The sequence below is a fragment of the Onychostruthus taczanowskii genome, unplaced genomic scaffold, assembly GCF_017590055.1.
Source record: "Onychostruthus taczanowskii isolate IOZ18803 unplaced genomic scaffold, ASM1759005v1 scaffold2, whole genome shotgun sequence".
Classification (NCBI taxonomy): domain Eukaryota; kingdom Metazoa; phylum Chordata; class Aves; order Passeriformes; family Passeridae; genus Onychostruthus; species Onychostruthus taczanowskii.
Window position 1 is genome coordinate 18,143,894 of NW_024499239.1, and position 20,716 is coordinate 18,164,609.

General features: G+C 42.1%; 1 protein-coding gene across 1 annotated transcript in view; it reads right to left on the reverse strand.

The window, feature by feature from the left end:
- Positions 1–20,716, reverse strand: part of CRMP1 (collapsin response mediator protein 1) — a 49,020-nt gene that overhangs the window by 5,326 nt on the left and 22,978 nt on the right. Inside the window, exons 4-11 of the mRNA XM_041402690.1 lie at positions 19,666–19,830; positions 14,620–14,681; positions 13,106–13,186; positions 9,837–9,905; positions 7,788–7,908; positions 6,578–6,734; positions 2,191–2,332; positions 392–562 (exon numbers count right to left, since the gene is read on the reverse strand). Coding sequence (XP_041258624.1) covers positions 392–562; positions 2,191–2,332; positions 6,578–6,734; positions 7,788–7,908; positions 9,837–9,905; positions 13,106–13,186; positions 14,620–14,681; positions 19,666–19,830 — 968 coding nt within the window. The remainder of the gene's footprint in view (positions 1–391; positions 563–2,190; positions 2,333–6,577; positions 6,735–7,787; positions 7,909–9,836; positions 9,906–13,105; positions 13,187–14,619; positions 14,682–19,665; positions 19,831–20,716) is intronic.

Here is a 20,716-nt window from a genome sequence, read left to right on the forward strand (position 1 = left end):
CCAGGAAGGTCTCGATCTAAATGGGAATGACAGGGCAGGTGGTTATTACTTTCTTGAAAATACAGAGAGATCCCAAGACAGAGAAACAGAAACTGAATCACCCAAATGTACTTTTTAAAGGTTTATAAATGTATAGGTCTGCCACAAGCATGCAAAAAACAAACAGTGCAAGGTATATGTAGAGAGAAAATAAATCCTTCCTGATCACAATGCTTCCAACATAGGACTGCAATACTCTCATGTCCTGAAACATTTACCCATTTCAGAACAGAAGTAGGCAGTTACCCCCTCCTCAGCATCCTGTGCTATTGGTGTTCACATGATTTAGGTCAACAGCTGAAAAACAACAGTGACATTTCTTTTTTCTTGCTGGTTTTCATTTCCTCCTTACCGATTTATGGCTTTTGGCTGTTATAGTCTTCACCTTGTCAGGGTCCCAGATAACAACATCAGCATCGGATCCTACAGCAATCCGGCCTTTCCTTGGATACAGATTAAAGATTTTGGCAGCATTGGTGCTGGTGACAGCTACAAACTGGCTCTCATCCATCTTGCCTGTGGCCTAAAAGACAATGTGGTTTGAGCAAAACATGCTTATGAAATAAGGATTTACTATTCAGAGTACTGAAAGGTCAGGGAGATAGGCATCCCTTTATAGATATGGTGATCTTGCATGAACCAGAGATTGTATCACACAGGATTTTCTGTACAGCTCTTTAATTGGAAGTTTTAAATAAATAAGTGTGTTACTGTAGGCATTGCAAAGGATAGCCAGTGAAACTTAAGTGCACACGATAACACCAAGGTGCTCAGCCATCTGATGCTCAGCTATCAAGGTGCTCAGCCACCCTTTCTCCACACACTGAGGCCTAACAGTTTTGTTGCTAGTCCTAGTAATTTCTAGTTAAATATTTAAGCAGTTTTAAATCAGAGAATTTCATGAGTGTTACGAGATGTAACAAAAGATCAGATTCCAACACTTTTGGGAACAGTTCTTGCAAATTAAGTCCATTCTATTATCATTATTGTCAGATCTATACATCTAAGTAATATAATCAGTTATAAAGTCCTTGCCTGGAGAAATGTCATCACCAATAGTACTTGGCATACAGTCAGTGATAGTAATTGCAACTGTACAGAACAGCATTTTGATTTCTCAGTAGAGTATTTTGGGGTCTTCCCTGGTAATGAGCAAGAACAATGTTCTAAGGAAGAACAACAGTGCCAAGCCTTTTATTATTAGATAAAAACTTACTTCTTGCTTGCTAAAATATAAGGTTTGTAAAGTATAAGCTACTCAGTAGTGCAGAACTGAATGTTATCACCTGTAAATCCCATGTTGCAGCCTATCCTGCAGTTCCTTCCCATTGAGGGAGTAACAAAAGAAAATACAGCAGCTGGCTGTGCTTTGCTTGCTTCCCTACTTTGCTCCTACATGGCAGGTATCTGAAGCTGCTTCTGTGCTTGGAATCTCAATAGCTGTCCCTGAATTAAGTGGTTATGAAATAGAGTCTGGGAGACATGCTTGTCATAGCACTGTAAATACTGCCACTTCCCAGTCTGCAATGTACATTTGACACAATGCAGTGAGTGTGTGTGAGTGTGCAGGGTGTGCACGTGGAGACCGGCAGTAGAGGGAGAGTATCATGATACATTAGAATCCATGGAACTGTCAGAAATTTCCTGACTTACACCGGCACTCCACTGCAAAGTATGCCAGTATGAATTACATGCAACGCTCTCCTTCAAAGCATTTCATCACTTTGCCTCAGGCTCAGCTGCCATCCATTTGTAATTTTTCAAAAAAGATGAGACACTTCCCAAATTCAAACAATTCATTCATCACGTTTATATGAGGTCCACTTCAAAACCATTAAATTGCTCCAGATACCACATCTCTCAGAAGCATCCAGTCTGACACTAAGGGAAAATAGAGCAATGGAGTCTGGGAAGCCTCAGGTCTAATGAAAGACAATACTATTGCAGTATCACAAATGAAACACAGCCCTGAGTTTAAAAAACTGGAAGAGGTTTTTGAAATAAGCAATTCACCTCACAGTAGCATTCTCTCAGGGAATTCTCAGAAATATATCAGAAAGTCACTTAAGCAATGGCCAAGAGTCTCTTGGCTTACATTATTCAGCCAACACTCAATTTCCTTTTAGTCTATAAAAGTAAGTAATTACTTACTACAGCCTTGTCCCAGACAACAGTCATCCTTTCCTCAATTCCATTGACCCCTTCAGGAATCATAGTGAAGTTGTCCTTTCCAATGGCTTTCTGGGCAGTGCTATAGGGGCAATGTCCACTTCCCGTCACCTGCAGGTCCCCACTGTGGAGTTAACACACAGAAGGTTTAGACCAGGCATCACCAAGGTGACCTTGGTCTCAGACAGGCTGTGAATGGACCGTTCAAGCCTTTCAAGCCACCAGAGGCACAGGCTGTAAATCATGCCAGCAGCTTTTCTGTGCTGGCTACAGATCACTGGGAGTAACAATGGCACTGGACATCTCCACTTTCCCCCAGGAGCACCCTGGACTCCAGGATTACAGCCCCCTCCAGCTCCAGGCTGCTTATCACCAGAGATCAGGCAAAAGCACACTAACAAGAACTAGGGATTACTCCAGGATTAAGAAAATGATCAGAAGCTTCTATGAAATGTCTGCCACTCTCAAGATAAATTAATTCACAACCACATTAAAAAATAATGGCAAATTTCACAGTGCAAAGTCATGAACTTCAAACTCCTGCATTTCTCTCCTACACATGTATTTTTCATGCAAAACTTACATGAATACTTCTCATCTGACCTTCCAAAACAGAAGCAAGAAAATAAAAATATTTTTATCAGGTAGTTTGTAATTAAACAACAAAAGACATAGTGCAAGTCAAACACATGCTCTGGATTTATCTGACTTAAGAGTCTTACACAGAAAAAGGCATGGCGAAAAATGCTAAAAGAGCTACGATCTATAATGCTTTTATTTAAAAGGTTGGGTTTTTCAGCCTAGAGGATTTTTTTTTTTTTTGGCAGAGAGCAGAACTGGATCACAGCTGCTCCTGGAAATAAGGAGGAAGAACATAATCAATATGCAGAATCTTGCCAAAACAGAAAGTCAAAAAAGAAAGTTCTCCAATATCCACAAGAAATATGGTATTTTTAGCTCTTGATTAAACTTACAAGAGGTAAGCACATTAGAACTCACTGTGATTTCCCTTCCATCACTCCATAAGTCCTCAAGAGCCTGTCATCTTTTTCTTTAACTGATAACGTATATTCCAGCTCTAAAACTGAATTATTCTGGTCCACAAATCTAGATCCAACAAGCTAACAAATAGACAAGTACAGAAGAAAAAAGTGTCACATGTGAGTAATTCTAATGCCATTTTCTAGGCTGCCAGCCCTAATGATTGCTGACAGAGAAGAGTCCTTGGCCTCTTTTCTGGTTCTTCACCATGCTCACAAGCCATCCATCCAGTTTTCAGCAGAAGCCAAGCCCATGAATTCAGTACAGAAAAGGCTGCTATGCTTTAGCTGGTCCTGACTGTTAATGACTGCCTGGTGTTACTCCACAGGATTAAGCCAATTTCATCAGTTAAACATTCATTTAATTTAACACGACAATAAAGTCAGAAGGTTGCAATGCCATTTCTTCATTTTTGATGCTTTTATAATCAGCAAAGCTTCCTGTGGCATCTCTCCTTTCCACACACTGATATAACCATGAAAACCTGTCACAGCCAGGCCCTGTATCACCGCCCACTTCTCTGAGGTTATGCTGTGCTTCTAACACCACACTACAAATTCCTACACCTGAAAGATAACAAGGGTTTGCTTTCTTAACTCCATATTCCCTCTTCTCTGACATTTAATGACATTATTTATATGAACTGCACTCCCCAGTCAAATCAATAGAAGGCTTCTGAAACTGAAGTGTGTCACTTGAGAGCTTCCCATCCCTGGTTAACCCACAAGCACTCCTCCTGTGTGGACACACTCTACTGTCAAATGGGGGATAAGCATTACCTCAACTGAAAAAAAAAACTGAGAGACAGGATCTCCATGAAATAAATGCCAGATCAATACCTTGTCATCTTATTCTTCCCCTTAAACAAGATTTTCATGGCAAGTTGCATCTTCTGTGTAGCACCAAGATCTCACATCTCTGCTTCACAACAGGAGGCACATCACAGCTGCAGCAATGCAGCAGCACACCATGCAAGATCAAAGCTAACTCAAGTGCATGGCCCACAGACGACACAAGGACCTAATCTCATGAGGCAAATTCAATCTGCAAATCCCATGAGACATGACAGGGTTTTATACTGTCAGCTCTTCACTGGAAAATCAACAAATCAAATCATTCAGCTTTCTGTGGAGAAGAGCACAAGCAGTGTGCTGCATGTTTGGAAAGGAAGGATGCTATAGGGATTTTTTGATGAATGTAAAATATTGGTATCCAAATCAACAGTGTAATAGAAACATGAAATACTGTCTTTACCATCATCCGTGCATAAAATTCCCCATGAATGCACAGCAGACTGATGCAATATACAGTTCTTTTTAGTTTCACAGTATGGATTTGAAGTATTCAAACTGAAAGCAGGCTAAGCTGCTGTCATTTAAGATCTAGGACTTTAAGCCACTAGAAAAAAAAACCAAACATTTTTGCATGCTTGGAGAATAATGAAAACTTCTGTAAGTCCTCGTTTTTCTTTCTGATGTTAGTTTTAAAAAGTCATTATTTGGATTCCAATTCTAAAAATGTTCTTGCTAATCTGCTTTGACCCACATACTATTATTTTGGGACTCTCTTCTAGAAAGCATATATAGCCACTCTAAGAGAGTAAGGAGTCAAACATTTTGATACACATTTACATGTGCTGGCTAACAGCCTTACCCTTACACAGTGAGCTTCACCCTTTACAGTGCTGATAGTGATGAATCAGACCAAGAAAGTAATTTTTTTCTAAGTCTTTATTTGGAACAGAAAGCTCAGTTATGGAAAAAAACATTTTTGCCTGTTGTAGACTGTCAGAAGAGAACTGCTGTGAATTCTTACCAGAGCCACACGTAACTCAGAGCTCAACTGCAGCATCTTTAGAGAAGTTGAGTTAAAGCCTGGGTGGGCTCTGGGCTGCACAGCCTGACCATCGTGTGGCACTGACTGATGGCATCTTCCTGTCACGTGTGTGTGCCCACCCAGCTCCCAGGCAGCTGCTCTGAAGATGATCACTTTCAAGGTTCAAATTTCACTGTCTGGGGCATTGGAAACCCCAGAAAGGGGAGGCTGGAGCTGAGGGGGTGCCACCACATGAAGGTAAATAAGGATATGAATGGTAAGTTGAGCTCCTCACTCCAGCCCTAGCAATCTCTCCTGGTGGGGCTTCAGTGTGAATTTCTATATCATTTCAGAGCAGATGGTCTTCTGCTTAAGCTAAAGACCCACAGTTGGCTACAGGCAGGAAATACTTTCAGAGATGGGTTTACAGTCTGGGTTTCTGGCAAAGCATTGCTGCTATCTTCTTTTCTACATGAGAAAGACACTTCTTCCTCTACTGTCCACATTCCTTTCACCTACCTGGTGATTAAACTCTCCCTGCCAACCTGAAGGTAGTCAGCTCACATCCCTATTCTGTCAAGAGACGGCCTTCAGTCTCCAGCTGTCTCCACCCAAATCCCTCACAGTCTCCTCTGTAATTCACTCTGGCCTCTTTCTCCTGACATACCTGCTCAACATGTATCACTTATCTTTGCCTTCTTCCAGATGGAGGACCCCAGAGCCCATAAAGACACAAGGCAAGCTAAAATAAGAAGCCTGCAAGAACTGGACACGAGGAAACTTGTATGATTTTGCTCCCTCCCAGATGAAGGCAAACGACCAAGTCAGAATTTTTCAATATGCAGGAGATAAACCCACCAAACTCTGCTACTACAAGTTAGTTTAAGACAAGCCAATTTACAAAACTCACAGCTGAGAGCCCTGCACCAGCTTTGACAAAAATTGCCCCAAGAAATTTTTCTTGGTTCTAGGTATCTCTGCATTCAGGAACAGCCCTGATTTCTGGAGCTGTGCTTGTCAAATATGACTGGGACTTAAAATTGAGTCTGTTCTCAAAGATGGGGTATGTATATCCCCATCTCAAAGATGGGGATATGATGTATCCACCAGGCTTTTGCGTATGGTAGACAGTGAGGATGCCATCCCATCATATATCAACAATTCAGCTAAAGAAAACTGAAAACTAGGGAGAAGGCCAGTTTGAAATCCTGACAATCCAGTTGTACAACTAGGAATCACTTGAAAAGCAGAAATAAAAAGAATTAATTCCTGAATAGCCAGAAATTGGCTCTTTATCATGACAACCAGTAACTGGAGTGTCCATGACTGCTCACTTGACTGACAGCCTAAGCATAAGAATATAAATATCCCTGGTTTTCTATATCCTTTCTCTGCTGTTTCATGTGTGAGTCTGGTCTAAAGGAAACCAGGATGATCCCTAGATGCTTCATGCCATATGGCTTTTGCACATGCCTCACCATCATACTGTTAAAAAAAAAAAAGGAAGTCTTACCATGCTAAGAGCGAATTTAAGTGGTCTGGAGTGGTAGGGTCAGGGCTCAGAGGTGGTGAGGTCACAAAAGCTGCAGCCTTGGCCCAGTTTTTGCTCCAGTAATGTGTCCCATCTGTCCCCAAGCTGGCAGTGATCGGCTCTCCAAAAACAAGGGGACCTTGGAGAAAGCAAGGATATACAGGAACTATGTACAACCCACTCTCTCTTCAGCATGACACGGCTTGCTGCATGCAGCCATGTATAATTCACACATTGCTACATGGCTAGCACAGCTCCCAGGAAATTAAACAGCTCTGGCTTTGTCTGTATAATAAAAAATTAATCAGGAGTCTCTCTGAGCTCTACATGCTTTTGATCAGCCTATTTACAAATCTTTCTTTCTAATCCAGAAGGAGACAGTTCAGACCCACTTTTAATTTGTACTGTTTTAATCACAGCCATGTTGCTCCAATTTGGAGCGCACTGGATGGTGGATCACTTCAGCAGGCAGATGCCTTTTTACTACTCCCAGGTTGGGCACAGCACCAGCAGACAGCAGCATATGGTCCCCTGCACCACACTCCAAGTCTCCAAGAATACAAACATCAAGACAATAATTTGCTCTTTGGCTTCTCCATATTGCTCACAGGCTTTGTAGTCCCAACCAGCAGAACAGTCCTGATTTGCAAAGGCAGCTTCAGAAGCAGCTGCCTTCAGGCTCACAAGGCCCTTTTGGGTGCTTTGTAACCTGGATCCCACCACGGCCCCAGCAAGCAGGGCTGACCTGCAGTACCCATCAGAGGAGCTCAGCTTCCAGCAGCAAGGCCAGGAGTGAGCTCTGAGCATCTCTGACAGTGGGGTCACTGCCCAAGCCATCTCTCAGAAAAGCCAAAATACTGGCATAGAGGATGTGCTGTTAGGAATAAAGTACCTCCTTCCCATGAACAGAGATATAGCAGTCTAACGGAAAAGTAAAAGGGAAAACAGGATAGAGAAGAGTTACAATTCAGTCTTCAAGAGGACAGTTTGTGGGGAGGGCTTCTCAACTTAAAAATATAAAAGGATTTTCCCTCATCCTTCCCAGCCATAAATATTTAGTCTGCAATGGTTCTGCCATTCTTTGATAACCTCTCCCTATAGCCTGTCATTTGGGTCAAGGCATACAGGTTTTTTCACTGAGCTTCTATTCAACAAAAAAAATGAGTTTGGGGGAGCAAAGGAAATCACTTACCTCTCTTCCTGGCCTGTGCAATGATATCAGCTGCACTCTTACTCATCACCTTGGTGATGTACACTGGGCAGTTTATTCGACTGGCAATCGTGATGGCACGGAAAACTGCTTCTGCTTCAAGCTGAGCAAAACAAGGAGGGAAAAGTTAACTGCAAATGCAGCCTGAAGAAAAAATCAGCTGGAGGACTGTGCCATATTTCTAACTGTTCAGCAACAACTCTTCAGGGGTTGATTCTACTTTTTCCATACAGAGAAACACAGTGCTGGGGACTGGGGAGCTAACCCAACCCCAAACACCTGGCACTAGCACTAACCACAGCCAGGCTGTACTCACTAGCAGGGTACAGCTGCCCCAGCACAAACACAGCTCCCTGGCTCCCTGCACCCCAGGAAAGCTCATGCCCAAGCATCTGATGCAGCTCCTTCTTACTTTCCTCCCACCTTCCTGTTTAAGACTCCTACCCTGCAGCTGAAAGGAGAACTAAGCAAGAAAACTTTGGCCCTGCTCGGAGACAACCTCTGAACTCCCCCAGCAGCTTTCCCTGATCTTTACATAATGGTTGCTGTTTGAGAATTCTTTACATTCACTGTGAATGTAAAGAATTCTCAAACAGCAACTTCAGCACTACGGACTGAATTTAGCCCATAATCCACAGAAGCCTTTGAAGCAGTGCCCAGCAAGTCCCCTCTGTCAGCAAGCGTAAAGGCAATCTCCTCCCAGGGAGCCATCTGGGATGTAGGCACACAAAGCAAGCATCTTCAGATGGAGGAGCAGTGTTTCCCAGCAGCTCTGGAGACTCCTTCCCCCAACCATTGGTTTGATACCAGATTCTTCCCAGATGGACTCACAGTATTGGCATTTTAATACGAAAAACCCTGTTGTAACTGAAAATAGTGACTTAGCGGTATAGAAATTTCCGTGCAAGAATTTTTCTAGAAAAGTTGAGCTTCTTAGACCTTCCAAAACCACATGGCTTAATCTTTTACAGTTTTGTAAAATATTTTTTCTTTAAATCAGACTGCTCCAGTTTGTCCTAGGACTTGTATCAAAATATTTCCTCTGGAAACCCCAAATGCACCTTTGGAGAGCAGGGAAGGAGGCACAGACTCTGCACTGCAGCACTAAAGCTGAGCAAAATTCCTTTCTGAAAATTGCAAATGCAATTCTTAGGCCCTTGTTTTCATTAAAAGGAAACAACCCAATCCTTTTAGAATAATTTTAGTGGAAGTTGAACGGCAAAATGAAAAAGTACATAAACAGTTCAATAGAAGAATGCGACCAATTAAGCTGATTCCTTTTGCCTTGGGGAGAAGTTAAATAAAGATCTGCAAACCACAACAATCTCTTCAAGTTCAGCCTCAAACCCCCAGGACGTCGTCTCTTTAGTCTTCTAGGAAAGCAGCCACTTCCCACTACCGCCCTCCACATCCCATTAACGGTCTGAGCTGTGTACTTTAGGGGGCATTCTCATGTCTCCACATTTTCCTTGGCATTAAATAAACCCTTTCCAGATGCCTGAGATGATCCACACCAGAGCTCAGATTTTATTATAAGGGAGTTGTTTAAAACAAGCTGCCTCACAGCAACTTTCCATTCTCATGTATTTGCATCTCTACAGCCTGCATTTCTGACACCATATATCTGCCAGCATGAAAGTAGATCTATATGTGGGTGTATGCCTATGCACAGTATAGATGCTATAGTTTTCAGCCAAAGCATTTTAATAAATGCAGTTTATTAAAATGAGGACTAACCCTCAAGCTGCACTGCTGATTTTTAGCCTGATAAGCCTATTTTTTTGTCATCACAAATCGAAACACAAAGGTCACACTTAAAAAAATACATGGACATCCATGCCTGGGGCAGCAGGAGCTGAGACTTCTGAGTGTACAAGGAGTGTACATGCTTATCCCTGGACTAAGGGAATGCACCTGGCTGCAGCATCCAAAGGGCTTTTCAGGCAAACAAACATGTTGAAAGGACCTGAACTTTTCAGACTTTGAGTAATACTGGAAAAGGCAATGGGAGAAACAGACATCTGGCCTTACCTCTTCTGGCCTGCTCAGGGCATGTCCCTCAGGTCCAGTGATTCCCATCTCCAGAATACGCTTTTGTTCCTGCAATGTAAGAGATAAATGCTGACCCAGCTCCAGGATGAGACCTGTGCACCCAGCATCCTCAGGGAGATGAACAGCCACATGGTCTGACTGCCCTTTTCAGTCAGTGCAAGTGCAGCTGCAAAACCCACTGAACACTGAAAACACTGGCTCTAAACTGGTGCCATGCCACACCAGCACAGCCAGCAGTGCTCTCTGTTGTGTGATTGAGCATATTTGTGCCCCAAGCCATTGGCCTGCACCATCAGAAACCTCCTCTGTCCTCCAGAAAGTCCTACTTGACACCACAACACCAGCTCAGGAATGGGCTGCAACCAATACACTAAATAGTAATTATGGGTACTTCCAACCTGCCATTCCCTATTTACTTGCTCAAGTTCTTCTCTGGCTGCAATCCACAAAGCACCTTCTTAAAACTTCAGCATTGCTGACACTTTCAGTTTTCTGTAACACTTTCTTCCTATAGAGTGAATCACTAAAATTATGCTTTTATAAAACAGAACAGTACCCTCCAGTTGCAAGGGCGCTGTGTCCTCATCAAAGACCCCATCTCAGGACCAATGGGGACTTGTCAGAAAAATAATCTGCACTATCCAACTTCATAGCCGTGAGATAATTTTTTTTAAATAGAAAATTAAGGCCAAGCAGTGTTATTGGAATAAATTTCCCTTTTTGCAGAAACTGCTGGTCAACCCCTTTTTCATCTGAGGTTGGTCCAGGCCTGACAGCAGTGCAGAAGTGGGACCAGAGCTGCTACTGTACCTCTGGCCCTGGGCTGGCCTGGCCTGGCCTGCCCACAAGGCTCTAACGAGCCCAGCTCAACAATGTAATGGCTATGTGACACAGAGAAATGTCCCCTAGAGACCAGGATGAAGTTACTGAACATATTTGAATGTGTCAACTAATAAATATCTGATCCCAGGTCCCTGAGGGTGAAAAGCCCACACATTACCAACACACTCTAGTAAAGCTGAAAAAGTTAACATTCATATATGCTTTAGCCTTCATTGCAATCAATCAAGACTGAAGAGGCATTAACAGGAGCACATTACTCTGACTGTGTAAGAACATTTTGGTTAGAAAAACAGAAGGTTTCATAGGTATTATTAAAAACAGCTGTTCTGGATCATTAACGCACCACTCTGAACAGCGCCAGTTAAAGACATCAGATAATTAAAGTACAGCAATAAAATGAAGTTACAGCCATGTAAAAAAATAGCACATTGGCACAGAATAGATACACAAAGTAGGACAGATTTGCATCTTGAGGAAGTAATAAAATCAGATCACATGATAAATTACCCTCTGTAAGAGGACTTGATAGTGCTAATTAACTAGAATATTTGTTTGACAGGATCAAATTTGTATTTTCACACAGGACAGTCCTAAAAAGCCTATGTGCAGGCAGCTTTCTTTTCATTATCCAAACAATTCTGCTACACAAAAGCATAGAGAAATACTGATTTTATGAAACATGGCAATGGTGTACAAATAAGCTGATGTATAACATAACTTACATTTATTTACTGCTTCCTCTTTACCTAATAATTTTTCTGTCCTGTTTGTTCATATTCAATGGCTGTATATTAAGGCTGATCAGAGAAAAATGTAACTGAAATAGATTTCTATCAAATATGCAATTCCATGAGTGCACCTTGATTTTAATGGGCAATGTATCAAAACACCACAGATGCCATTTGATTTGTTTTATTTTGCCATTCCTACAGTAATATTGACTTAATCGTGCTTATTAATAGTCATTTTAATTCTACTAGATATTTTATGCTGTATTAAAACTATAAATCATGTATTTAGTAGTTTTTATTCAAGCTAAACTTCATGAGAAATCAGCTTTTTCTCTCTTGAATTCAAATGGGGGTTGTCACCTAGTTTCAGTGGGGGAAGGACACAACCACACTGTATGTGCCTACTGACTCCTCACTAGTAACTTTTGATCCCAGTCATTATTTTGGTCAAAGTGAAAGGCAGATCTCAAAGGGGGTAAATTCTAACCAGGCAGATGGAGATGTGTTTTTCTCCCAGAGGGAAAAACAAAATACACCCAAGGCAAGAGTTCTTACACACTGCCCAACACCTCAAACATTCCCCTGATGTTCTCCCTTAGACATGAGACAAGGTGGGTTGCCTTGTCGAGCAGATCTCAAAGACAGCTTTAGCTGTAATTTCCTTGTCAGCTCTGCAGCCCAGTCCTTAGCAGATAAGCCAGCAGATAAGCAGCTCAGCAGATAAATCAGATGGCTCAGTCAGAGCCTCACCGACCTAAGAGGGGCTCGATGCACGTACGAGAGATCAGGGGAGTGAGACATCTCTGCAACAGCCTTCAAAGATTCATCTGTCACAAATGCAGCGTCAAAACAACGCCCACCCAAACCTGCCCCTTCTGTTTCAGAGGGGGATCCTGGCCTCTGAAAGACCATGGGAGGTTTACTATCAACTGCTGTCCTTGTGCTGCCTCTTTCCATGTGCTGTGGCACTGATCAGAGCCATGGTACAGTCCAGTGGGAGGACAGCAGCTCCCAGGGCGCTTGACTTGCAAGGACTGCACTGCAGGTGCAGGGCGCTTTAATGGAACATTGTGAACTTGAGCCCAGCTTCATGGTTCTGAGATGCATCTTCTAAGAGCATGGATTATACTTAAACACACATTTTTGAAATGTCTACAAGATCACAGTAGTTCTTATTCTCAAACTTCAGAGATTTATAAGAATATTCTCAAAAATAAATAGGTCTGTGAGCTTTAATACCTGCTCCAAACTCACTGTGTTGCTTATGCTGATAGCTGCAGCAAAAGACTTTAGTATAAAGCTTTCAGATCCTCTTTTTGTACCCAAAATCTGTGAACAAGGCTTTACATTATTCTGCTTCACTTGTGTCTGCAAGATTCAGAAGAAATCTTCTTGCTTCCTTCTGCCCTCCTTATCTAGTCCTCATTTGCTGCCAAGGCAAGGAGCTGCCGGGACCATTGCCCTATCTCAAGGCTGCTCTGCCAATTAATGCAAAAGGACCCCAATTCTCTCATCTCAGACTTTATACCAACAGTGTGCAGGGCATCAGGTTCAATTAAGTCTCTTTCCAGGGAGTTCCCTTCTTTCTACCCATTCTCTGACTGGCCTATTTAGTTTCTCCTCTCTTATATCTATCATCTCACAAAGTGAAGCAAAAAATGATGGTTAACTCACCTGAGCTATCAAGTCTCCATTTTCAGCATGGACCAGGATAACAGCCCCAAGACTCTTTAGAAAGGTAAAGGCTTCATAAAGCTGCAGGTAGTACAAAGAAGGAAACACTGCTGAATAAGGAAAGCACATTACTTAACACTCAGACCTCTCTCTTCACCTCAGTTTTGTACCTTCTATGCTGGTAATTATATTGGTAAATAGTAAATGATCTCTTTTCTACACAGAACCTGAGCTTCACTGATTGGTGCTGACTTACCCACCCCTGTAAACACCAGCTGCACCAAGACAGGGTCAACAACCCCAAACAGGGCTGAATTTCCCTGGGACACAGAGTCTGCCCCAGCCACTGCACTGCAGGGCCACCGCCCCATGCCCCCCCCCCCAGGGCTAAGTTTAGTAGCCCTTTAGTTCTGCAGTTTTAGCAAATGTAGAACAGAATTATTGCCATGTACTACAGGTACTTTTAGCATGGCTAGAACATCTCTTTTCTGAAGTGCAGGCATTTTGCACCATCTTCTTAGAGCCATCACTGCTGAGCTTCCAGCAACATCTTTAATTCAGATATTAAAAGTTGCAATATTTTCTCTCGAGCATCCCTGTTTTTACATCTCTTTTCTGAAGTGCAGGCATTTTGCACCATCTTCTTAGAGCCATCACTGCTGAGCTTTCAGCAACATCTTTAATTCGGATATTAAAAGTTGCAATATTTTCTCTAGAGCATCCTTGGTTTTTTTTTTTTTTTTTTTTTTTTTTTTAACGTATTCCACTTGGCAATGCCAGCAGGGATTTGAATTTAAGGCACTGCCTGTCAGAGAATATTTATAAATTTTTATGTCTAAAATTCCAATTAAAACCACATGTATTGGAGGTGTAACAACAGTTATTTAAGAGACCAAGAGCTGTAGCTCTGGGAATAAGTAAGACAGAAACATTTTATCAACTGAATAAGCAAACATTATTATTACTAACAGATGCCATTGTCCATTTACAGTGGCCTGATATGTATGAATGGGAAAGCTGAAGAGTCTGGAATCTGTAATGAGCTCTGGACAAACAAGCTCATTGTTATCTCCAGCCCTAATGAGAAAAGGCCACCTCCCCCAAAGAGCAACTCCATTTAGCTGCTTACACAACCAAGAAACTCTTGAAGCCTCAGAACTGCCACTGCCTCGAGTGCTTCATCTTTTTCTCCCTCTCTGACCTAGAGTCCTCGAAAGGTTACTGCAAAATAAAATGAGTGAAATCCTGAGCAGAGCTGAGTGGCTGCAATGTTGGGAGACACCAGAAGATCTCTACAGAAGGTGAATGTCATACACTTGAAGAAACACATGCAGGTGTTCTGCACAGCTCAGAACTGACCCTCCAGAGAGTAAACCACCACTGCACATTTCTCCCAGTGCCAATCAGGCCAGTGAGAATGTTTCTCTGGGATTCAACCTTAGCAACTCCTCAAGTGTTGGGAGATGAGAAAAGAGAGGACAGATCACAGCAAAGAAAAGCATTCAGAGCAATACCTGGCTGTCGGACATTTGGTAGAGATCTTTGTATGCCATGTAGACTTGAAAAGAGTTCACACCTGTTACAAGACAAAATTCAAAGGTGTTGCCATGTAAGCATATTCTTAGATTGCATTTGAACAAAAACTTCAGGAAAAGTAAGTAATAGAGTATGTCTGGACTAGGCTTTTCACTAATGATTGCCAAAACTCGAGCATGGCTTCACAGCTGCATTACAGCTGCTAGGACTAGAAGCCTGGATGCCCTCTATGCTGGGGGAATTTTCTGGATGCTGTGGGTAGCCTGTGTTCATCCCTGGAGTAACCCAGCCACCACTGCAAAGAGGATTGCTTGTAGCCAAATCACAGACAAGCAATGGTGGCTAAAGCAAGCATGTAAACTTTGTGAAGTTTAAAAAACCTTGTGTAAGGTTCTGTGAATCAGTGTTTTTCTTTGTAGGTTTCCTTAGCTACTCAGGAAAACATTTCAGCTTGATCTAAACTGTGCTTTTTGGTAGAAAAAACTTCTGGTTAGGTTCCCCCAAAGTGCTGAGAACGTGTAACTAAGCTTAGCTGATGGTAGATACTGGGAAGGAGTGGAGACAAAGCCCGAAACCAGTTTCATATGCAGCTCACCACACCTCTTCTTCTGCCTTCCAAAAAAGGAAGGATTTATGCTGGCAGCCATAAAAACCAAGAAAGACAACAGTTTCAAATTTCAGAAATCCCTAAGAAATGCTAGTGTTGAGTGTCAGTTGTCAATAACTCCCTGTATTCAAATCCCCATAAGTGTTGCTATTTATTTCAAAGATTTGGTTATTTGCATGGCTTTGTAGTCTTACAGAATACAACTTACAAATGCTTTCTGTTCATAATCTCTGTACATATGAATTCATATTAGTGTATATATTTGTCTTACCTTTTAGTCTACTGCCAAGACCCCCAGTTTGGTTCAAGGGCCAGTACTGTAGTTTTCTAGCTCAAAAAAAGAGTAAATTCTAAGCTACCTAAACTGTGTATGCTGCATTTCAAAATGGCTGTGATGAAAACTGTTTCCTGGGGCAAGAAGAAAATGTTCCCATTGTTCATGTTGTCTACATGAATGAATAAAATGAATAAACCTCTCTGATGAAGATATAACTCCTTCATGAGTCTAGAATAAATACATCCTTGAGCAGAGGGTATGACTGCTCACACACACACACACACACATACACACACACAGAATTCATTTGTTTACAATTACAGGACTAAAGTACCCCAGGATACAAGATAAAACATTGAAATGATCCCTGGTATTATGTCTTCCTGCTAAGTCCAGGCAGCTCAGAGAGAAACACAAAGCAGGAGCTGGCCCCTCCTTGCTGACTTCCACACTGAGCAAATCCAGCCTGAACAGTGGAACCCTGTCAGCCTGTACACCCATCCTTTCTTCCCATTTTCCTATTTATCATGTTCTCGGAAGACACATGTAGCCTTTATTAACTGTAATCCCTCCCTCTACTCCTGATTACAATTTCAAAGTACTCAGTACTTTTTTATTTTAAAACCTAAGCTTGGCTGGGCCGGCCCTGGGGTCAGTGCTTGCAGTCTCACACCCTGAGCTCCTCTGACAGCTCACAGCAGGGCCCAGCACACCCACCCCACCTGCCTTAGAGAAAAGCTCAATCTTCTCTCCACAAATCCACCCCACGTGTCAGATGTCAGCTGCACCCAGGAGCCAGCTCTCTGCAGGGGTGCCCGTGCCCACACAAAGCAAGGAGGACATGTCGGGCCTGCTCCAAGCCACGCCGACTGCCTCGGTGACAGCACGGAACTGATGCCTCACACGCTTTTCTCTGTGAGCCGAGGCCAGGGTTCCTACTGCTCTCCCTTATCCAGCAGGCTCTACCAAAGGTGATTCATTGCATCACAGTCCTGCAGGAGGTAAGGCAGCTTTCCCTGACTGCTGTGGGGGAAAAACACATACCCTGACCCAAGTAATACATATTCTCATCCTCTCTCTTTTATTGCCTTGCTATCTTCTTAGGCCTTTTCTGACCTTGGCAAAATGACTGAGTTTTGCTTTCACTCTGTTTAATGCTCTCCCTGAAATTAATGGGAGCAGAAGGGATCCCAGTAGGGAACCTGCCACAGGATCTTGAGCCTGCTCCTTACGACAGTGCAGAAGCAGAGTTCTCCCATGTAAACACACATTCACACCCTCAGCTGCCACCACACACACTCAGTAGAAGAGCATTCCAGGGGCTGCCTTTACAGCTAACAATCCGGCCTTGAAAAGAGAGCACATATACCAGATACCAAGACAAATAACACAAATTTACATATACAGGTATCCAAGATTAGACTCCTTGCCCTGGCCTGGTTCCTTGACCTACTCATTGGAATTATGCAGCTTTTCAAAAGCCCTGGTCCGTGGCCTATTGACCTGAATGCTTAACATCTGTTACACACTACGTTCTTGTTAATGTTCTACTTGCTGTCACACCAGGGGCACTCAACAGAATCCCCTCCAAATTTTAGGGAGGACTACAGTGTACTCCTGAACTTTCTGAACAGTGACAAAGTCAAAGTAACCAGTGAGGCCCCTGTCAGCAATTTCAGGCTCTTGTTCCTTTGCATATAGTGAAGAAGCTCAATCCCAAAATAGCTGCTGAAATTATACAAGTCTGAGTGTTTATAATCAATATTTGGCTCTACAAAATCTCCAGGCACTTCCAAAGCCTGTGTCTCCTTAAATTAGCATTGTATTGATTTAAAACTGATTAATTGTTCAATTATACCTCATGACAAGGCATCTCAACAGCCACTCTGTGAGCTCCCCTGTTACTCACGCTGATTGCATTAGGCACATGTAGCTCTGAAACACACTGAGCTGAGCCCTGTCACTCAGCTCACCCACCTACAATCAGCCGAGAACCAGATTCCCAGCTGATGAAAACCAGGGTCACTCCACTGACATCAAGTCTATTTGCACCAGCTGGCTTAAATGTTTCCAATTATCAGGAAATATTACCCATTAATTTGAAAGCCCTTGCCATGTTGAATTATTTCCTATTGTGCTTGTTCATTCATACTCCCCTTACCTTGTACCTTGTGTCTCCAACACGTCAGAGTAACTCACACTGCCTGCCTAAGACATACATGAGAACAAAGGTGACCTCCTAATGCTCTCACACTGAAGAGGCCACCAAGGCTCCATCATAAATCTCAGTTCAGGAACCAATGAACAGATTTCTGCTTCCCCTGATGACTCAAAGGCAGACCAGATTTACACAGAAAACTCACATTTCAATAGTGAGAGAAAACTATTAACCTAACTGTCTGCACCAGGCTTTTAATGTAAACCCTTGGGCAAATTTGGGAGTGCTAAGCCATCTGTGGTCAGGAATCTCTTGAAAACAATATCCAACCTTTGAAACAAGGCACAGTATACTTGTCTTGAGAGTACAGTCAGCTAATGCACAGCAGCATATTCATGTTAATGCTGATAGCAGGGAAACAGCACAGATTTAGCACAGCTTGTGTTGACAGATGTCATCACCTTGTAAAAATCTCCTATACTAGAGACCTATGCAAGACCAGCTGCAGTTTCTCTAATTATGTGCAGTCTTGCTGATGGAAGTGTTTTGTTGCCTAAAATCTGGTAATACAGCACATGTACTGTTAGCATCCTGTGACATGGAATAAACTCTCCCATGCCCATAACCTCCATGGCATCTCAGCAAACAACTGTTCACTCAAAAATAGCATTTTGCTTTTTTTTTCTACTTTGATAGTACCTTTCTCTATGAAGAGAATCTTTCACATCTTAGTCAACACTAGCTCTATGCATTACAAAAGATGCTGCATATACATATCACTTAGGTTTCCCAACAGAAGAGTCATTCTGATTTGCCCATGGAAACCACATGCCATTTCAGAAAATATTCCCTAATTAACATCCATACATTTTCAAGGAAAGTAGAAAATAAAAAACATGTGAAAATATATGATTCCGCAAAGAAAATACAAGCTGTCAGGCACAATTTCAAGGAACAAGATCTAAGTTAAGATCTTCTGAAGGCTAGATCCCATTGCCCACACAGAAGTATCTGGTGCCACAAAGATGCCCTCCATATCTGAGACTGCCACATTGAGAACTGTGTGTATGGAAATGCATTTAGGAGAGGTTTCATCTGTGCTCTTCTGAATTGGTAATTGGAGTCCAGGTAAGGTAACCTCTTATGATAGCATCTCACATGATAGTAGGTCTGATAGTTGAACACCATGGAAGTGTCAAACCCATAGAAGTGTCTTAGATTCCTAAATAAGTGACCTTTTTTTTTTATTTCTGCAAGTGTTGAAACATGGCATCTTCTAGTAATTTCAGGGAAAACCAGCAGAGAGAAGCACTTGAGAAAATCAGGGCATTTTTTCAATATTAGATACCTAACTTTAGCATCTTTTTTTCTAATAACTGGATTTTTTTCTAAAAATACAGGTATGTTTTATTTACAAAATCAAGTTTCAGCAAGTAAATTATTCCAAGTCACTGCTGTGAAATAAGATCTAGCCTATAGTGACATTTTCACAGCCCCATGTGCTCTTCATATTCGGATTTAATTTGAGGCAGCTGAATCAAATCTTTCAGTCTAGTTAAAACCTGAACCACTACTTTGAAATGTTTCCTTTTCTTAATTCATTAAATAGAGAATCTATGGTGACTGGGCTGATTATTTAGGATAATTTGAGGTTTTAATAATTTGATTTTTGAGTTTTACCTTCAAAAAAACCTACCTATGCAATGTCTTATTTCCACATATACAAGCAAGGATAAAGTTATACATTTCTTTATGACAATGTAAGCATCTTAATCTTCCATGTCTATACTGGACAAATTCATATATACACACAAAGTTTTAGGTCAATTTTACACCGCAGCAAGTGAAAATACAAGTTCAAGGTAGTGAAAACCTTAGCCAGCATAGCCAGTACCTATGCATTCATTAAAATACTTGAAAATGTAACATCCATATGATATTTCAATAAAACCAAAAAATATTACTACATTTCACTCACTAACCTTTGTCTTGCACGAGTACTTCCAGCTCTTCTCGAATCCCATCATACCAGCTGGTGATGTCCACATGGAGAGCATAATCACAACAGGATTTGGTATCAGCTGCCTCATGCCACTTCTCAAAGGAGGTCAGTAAACTAGATCCAGGTTCTGGAAGCACATGATCAACTGAAAAAGAGATTGAGTGTCTGTTAGCAGGACAGTATGCACACTGTTCAGATTTCCCGAGTCAGCAGTCTTCCAGCTCCTCAGCCAGAACAGCAGCCTTGGAGGCAGTCTGTGCTGACTGTGACATTGGGGTGTCAGCCAGGTCCTGCTGCCCCAGACTTTGTGAACAGTCTATACTAAAGATGAGGCTGGCAACCTGCTTGGTGCAGCATCAATAGACACACAAAGGGGAAGCCAAACACCTCACAGTTCAGGAAACATTTGTGTTTCCCCTTACTGTATTGTAAGAAACCATAGATTCTGGCCCTCACTGTAGTTCTTGTCTGATCTGTCCATTCCTATGTATTTCACAGTAAGCACAATAATTAACCAGTGCCTCCGTCACTGAACTGGCCCACTCTGCCCTACCAACACATCAGTGCAGATGTTCAATGTTTTCTCAGCAGCCAAAACTGGGAATACAGCCAAAGGTTTGAACTGGGGTGACATTGAGCACAAACACTGTCACACTATACAGTCCATTGAACGCCCTGCCTCTCCCTTGCCTCAAGGCTTTCTGCCTCTAATGGTGCCACACCATCCACTGACACGAAGACATGACTACTTATGCATAGGTACTCCTCTCTGCAGGGCTAGTTAGTATAAAAACAAATCAAGATGGGCTTACCAGTGCCATCTGCAAGCCTAACTCTGCACAGGAATACTCGACTGAAGAACACAGACTGAAAGAAATTATTAACAAAAGGAATGAACAGCAGTGCATTTTGTGCCTATGGCCAAAGAGTCTTTCAGCTGATGCCTGAATATGGGTAACAGGTAACAGCAAAAAAAAAAAAAAAAAAAAAAAAAAAAACCCCCCCCCCATTTAAGGGGGAAAAAAACCCCC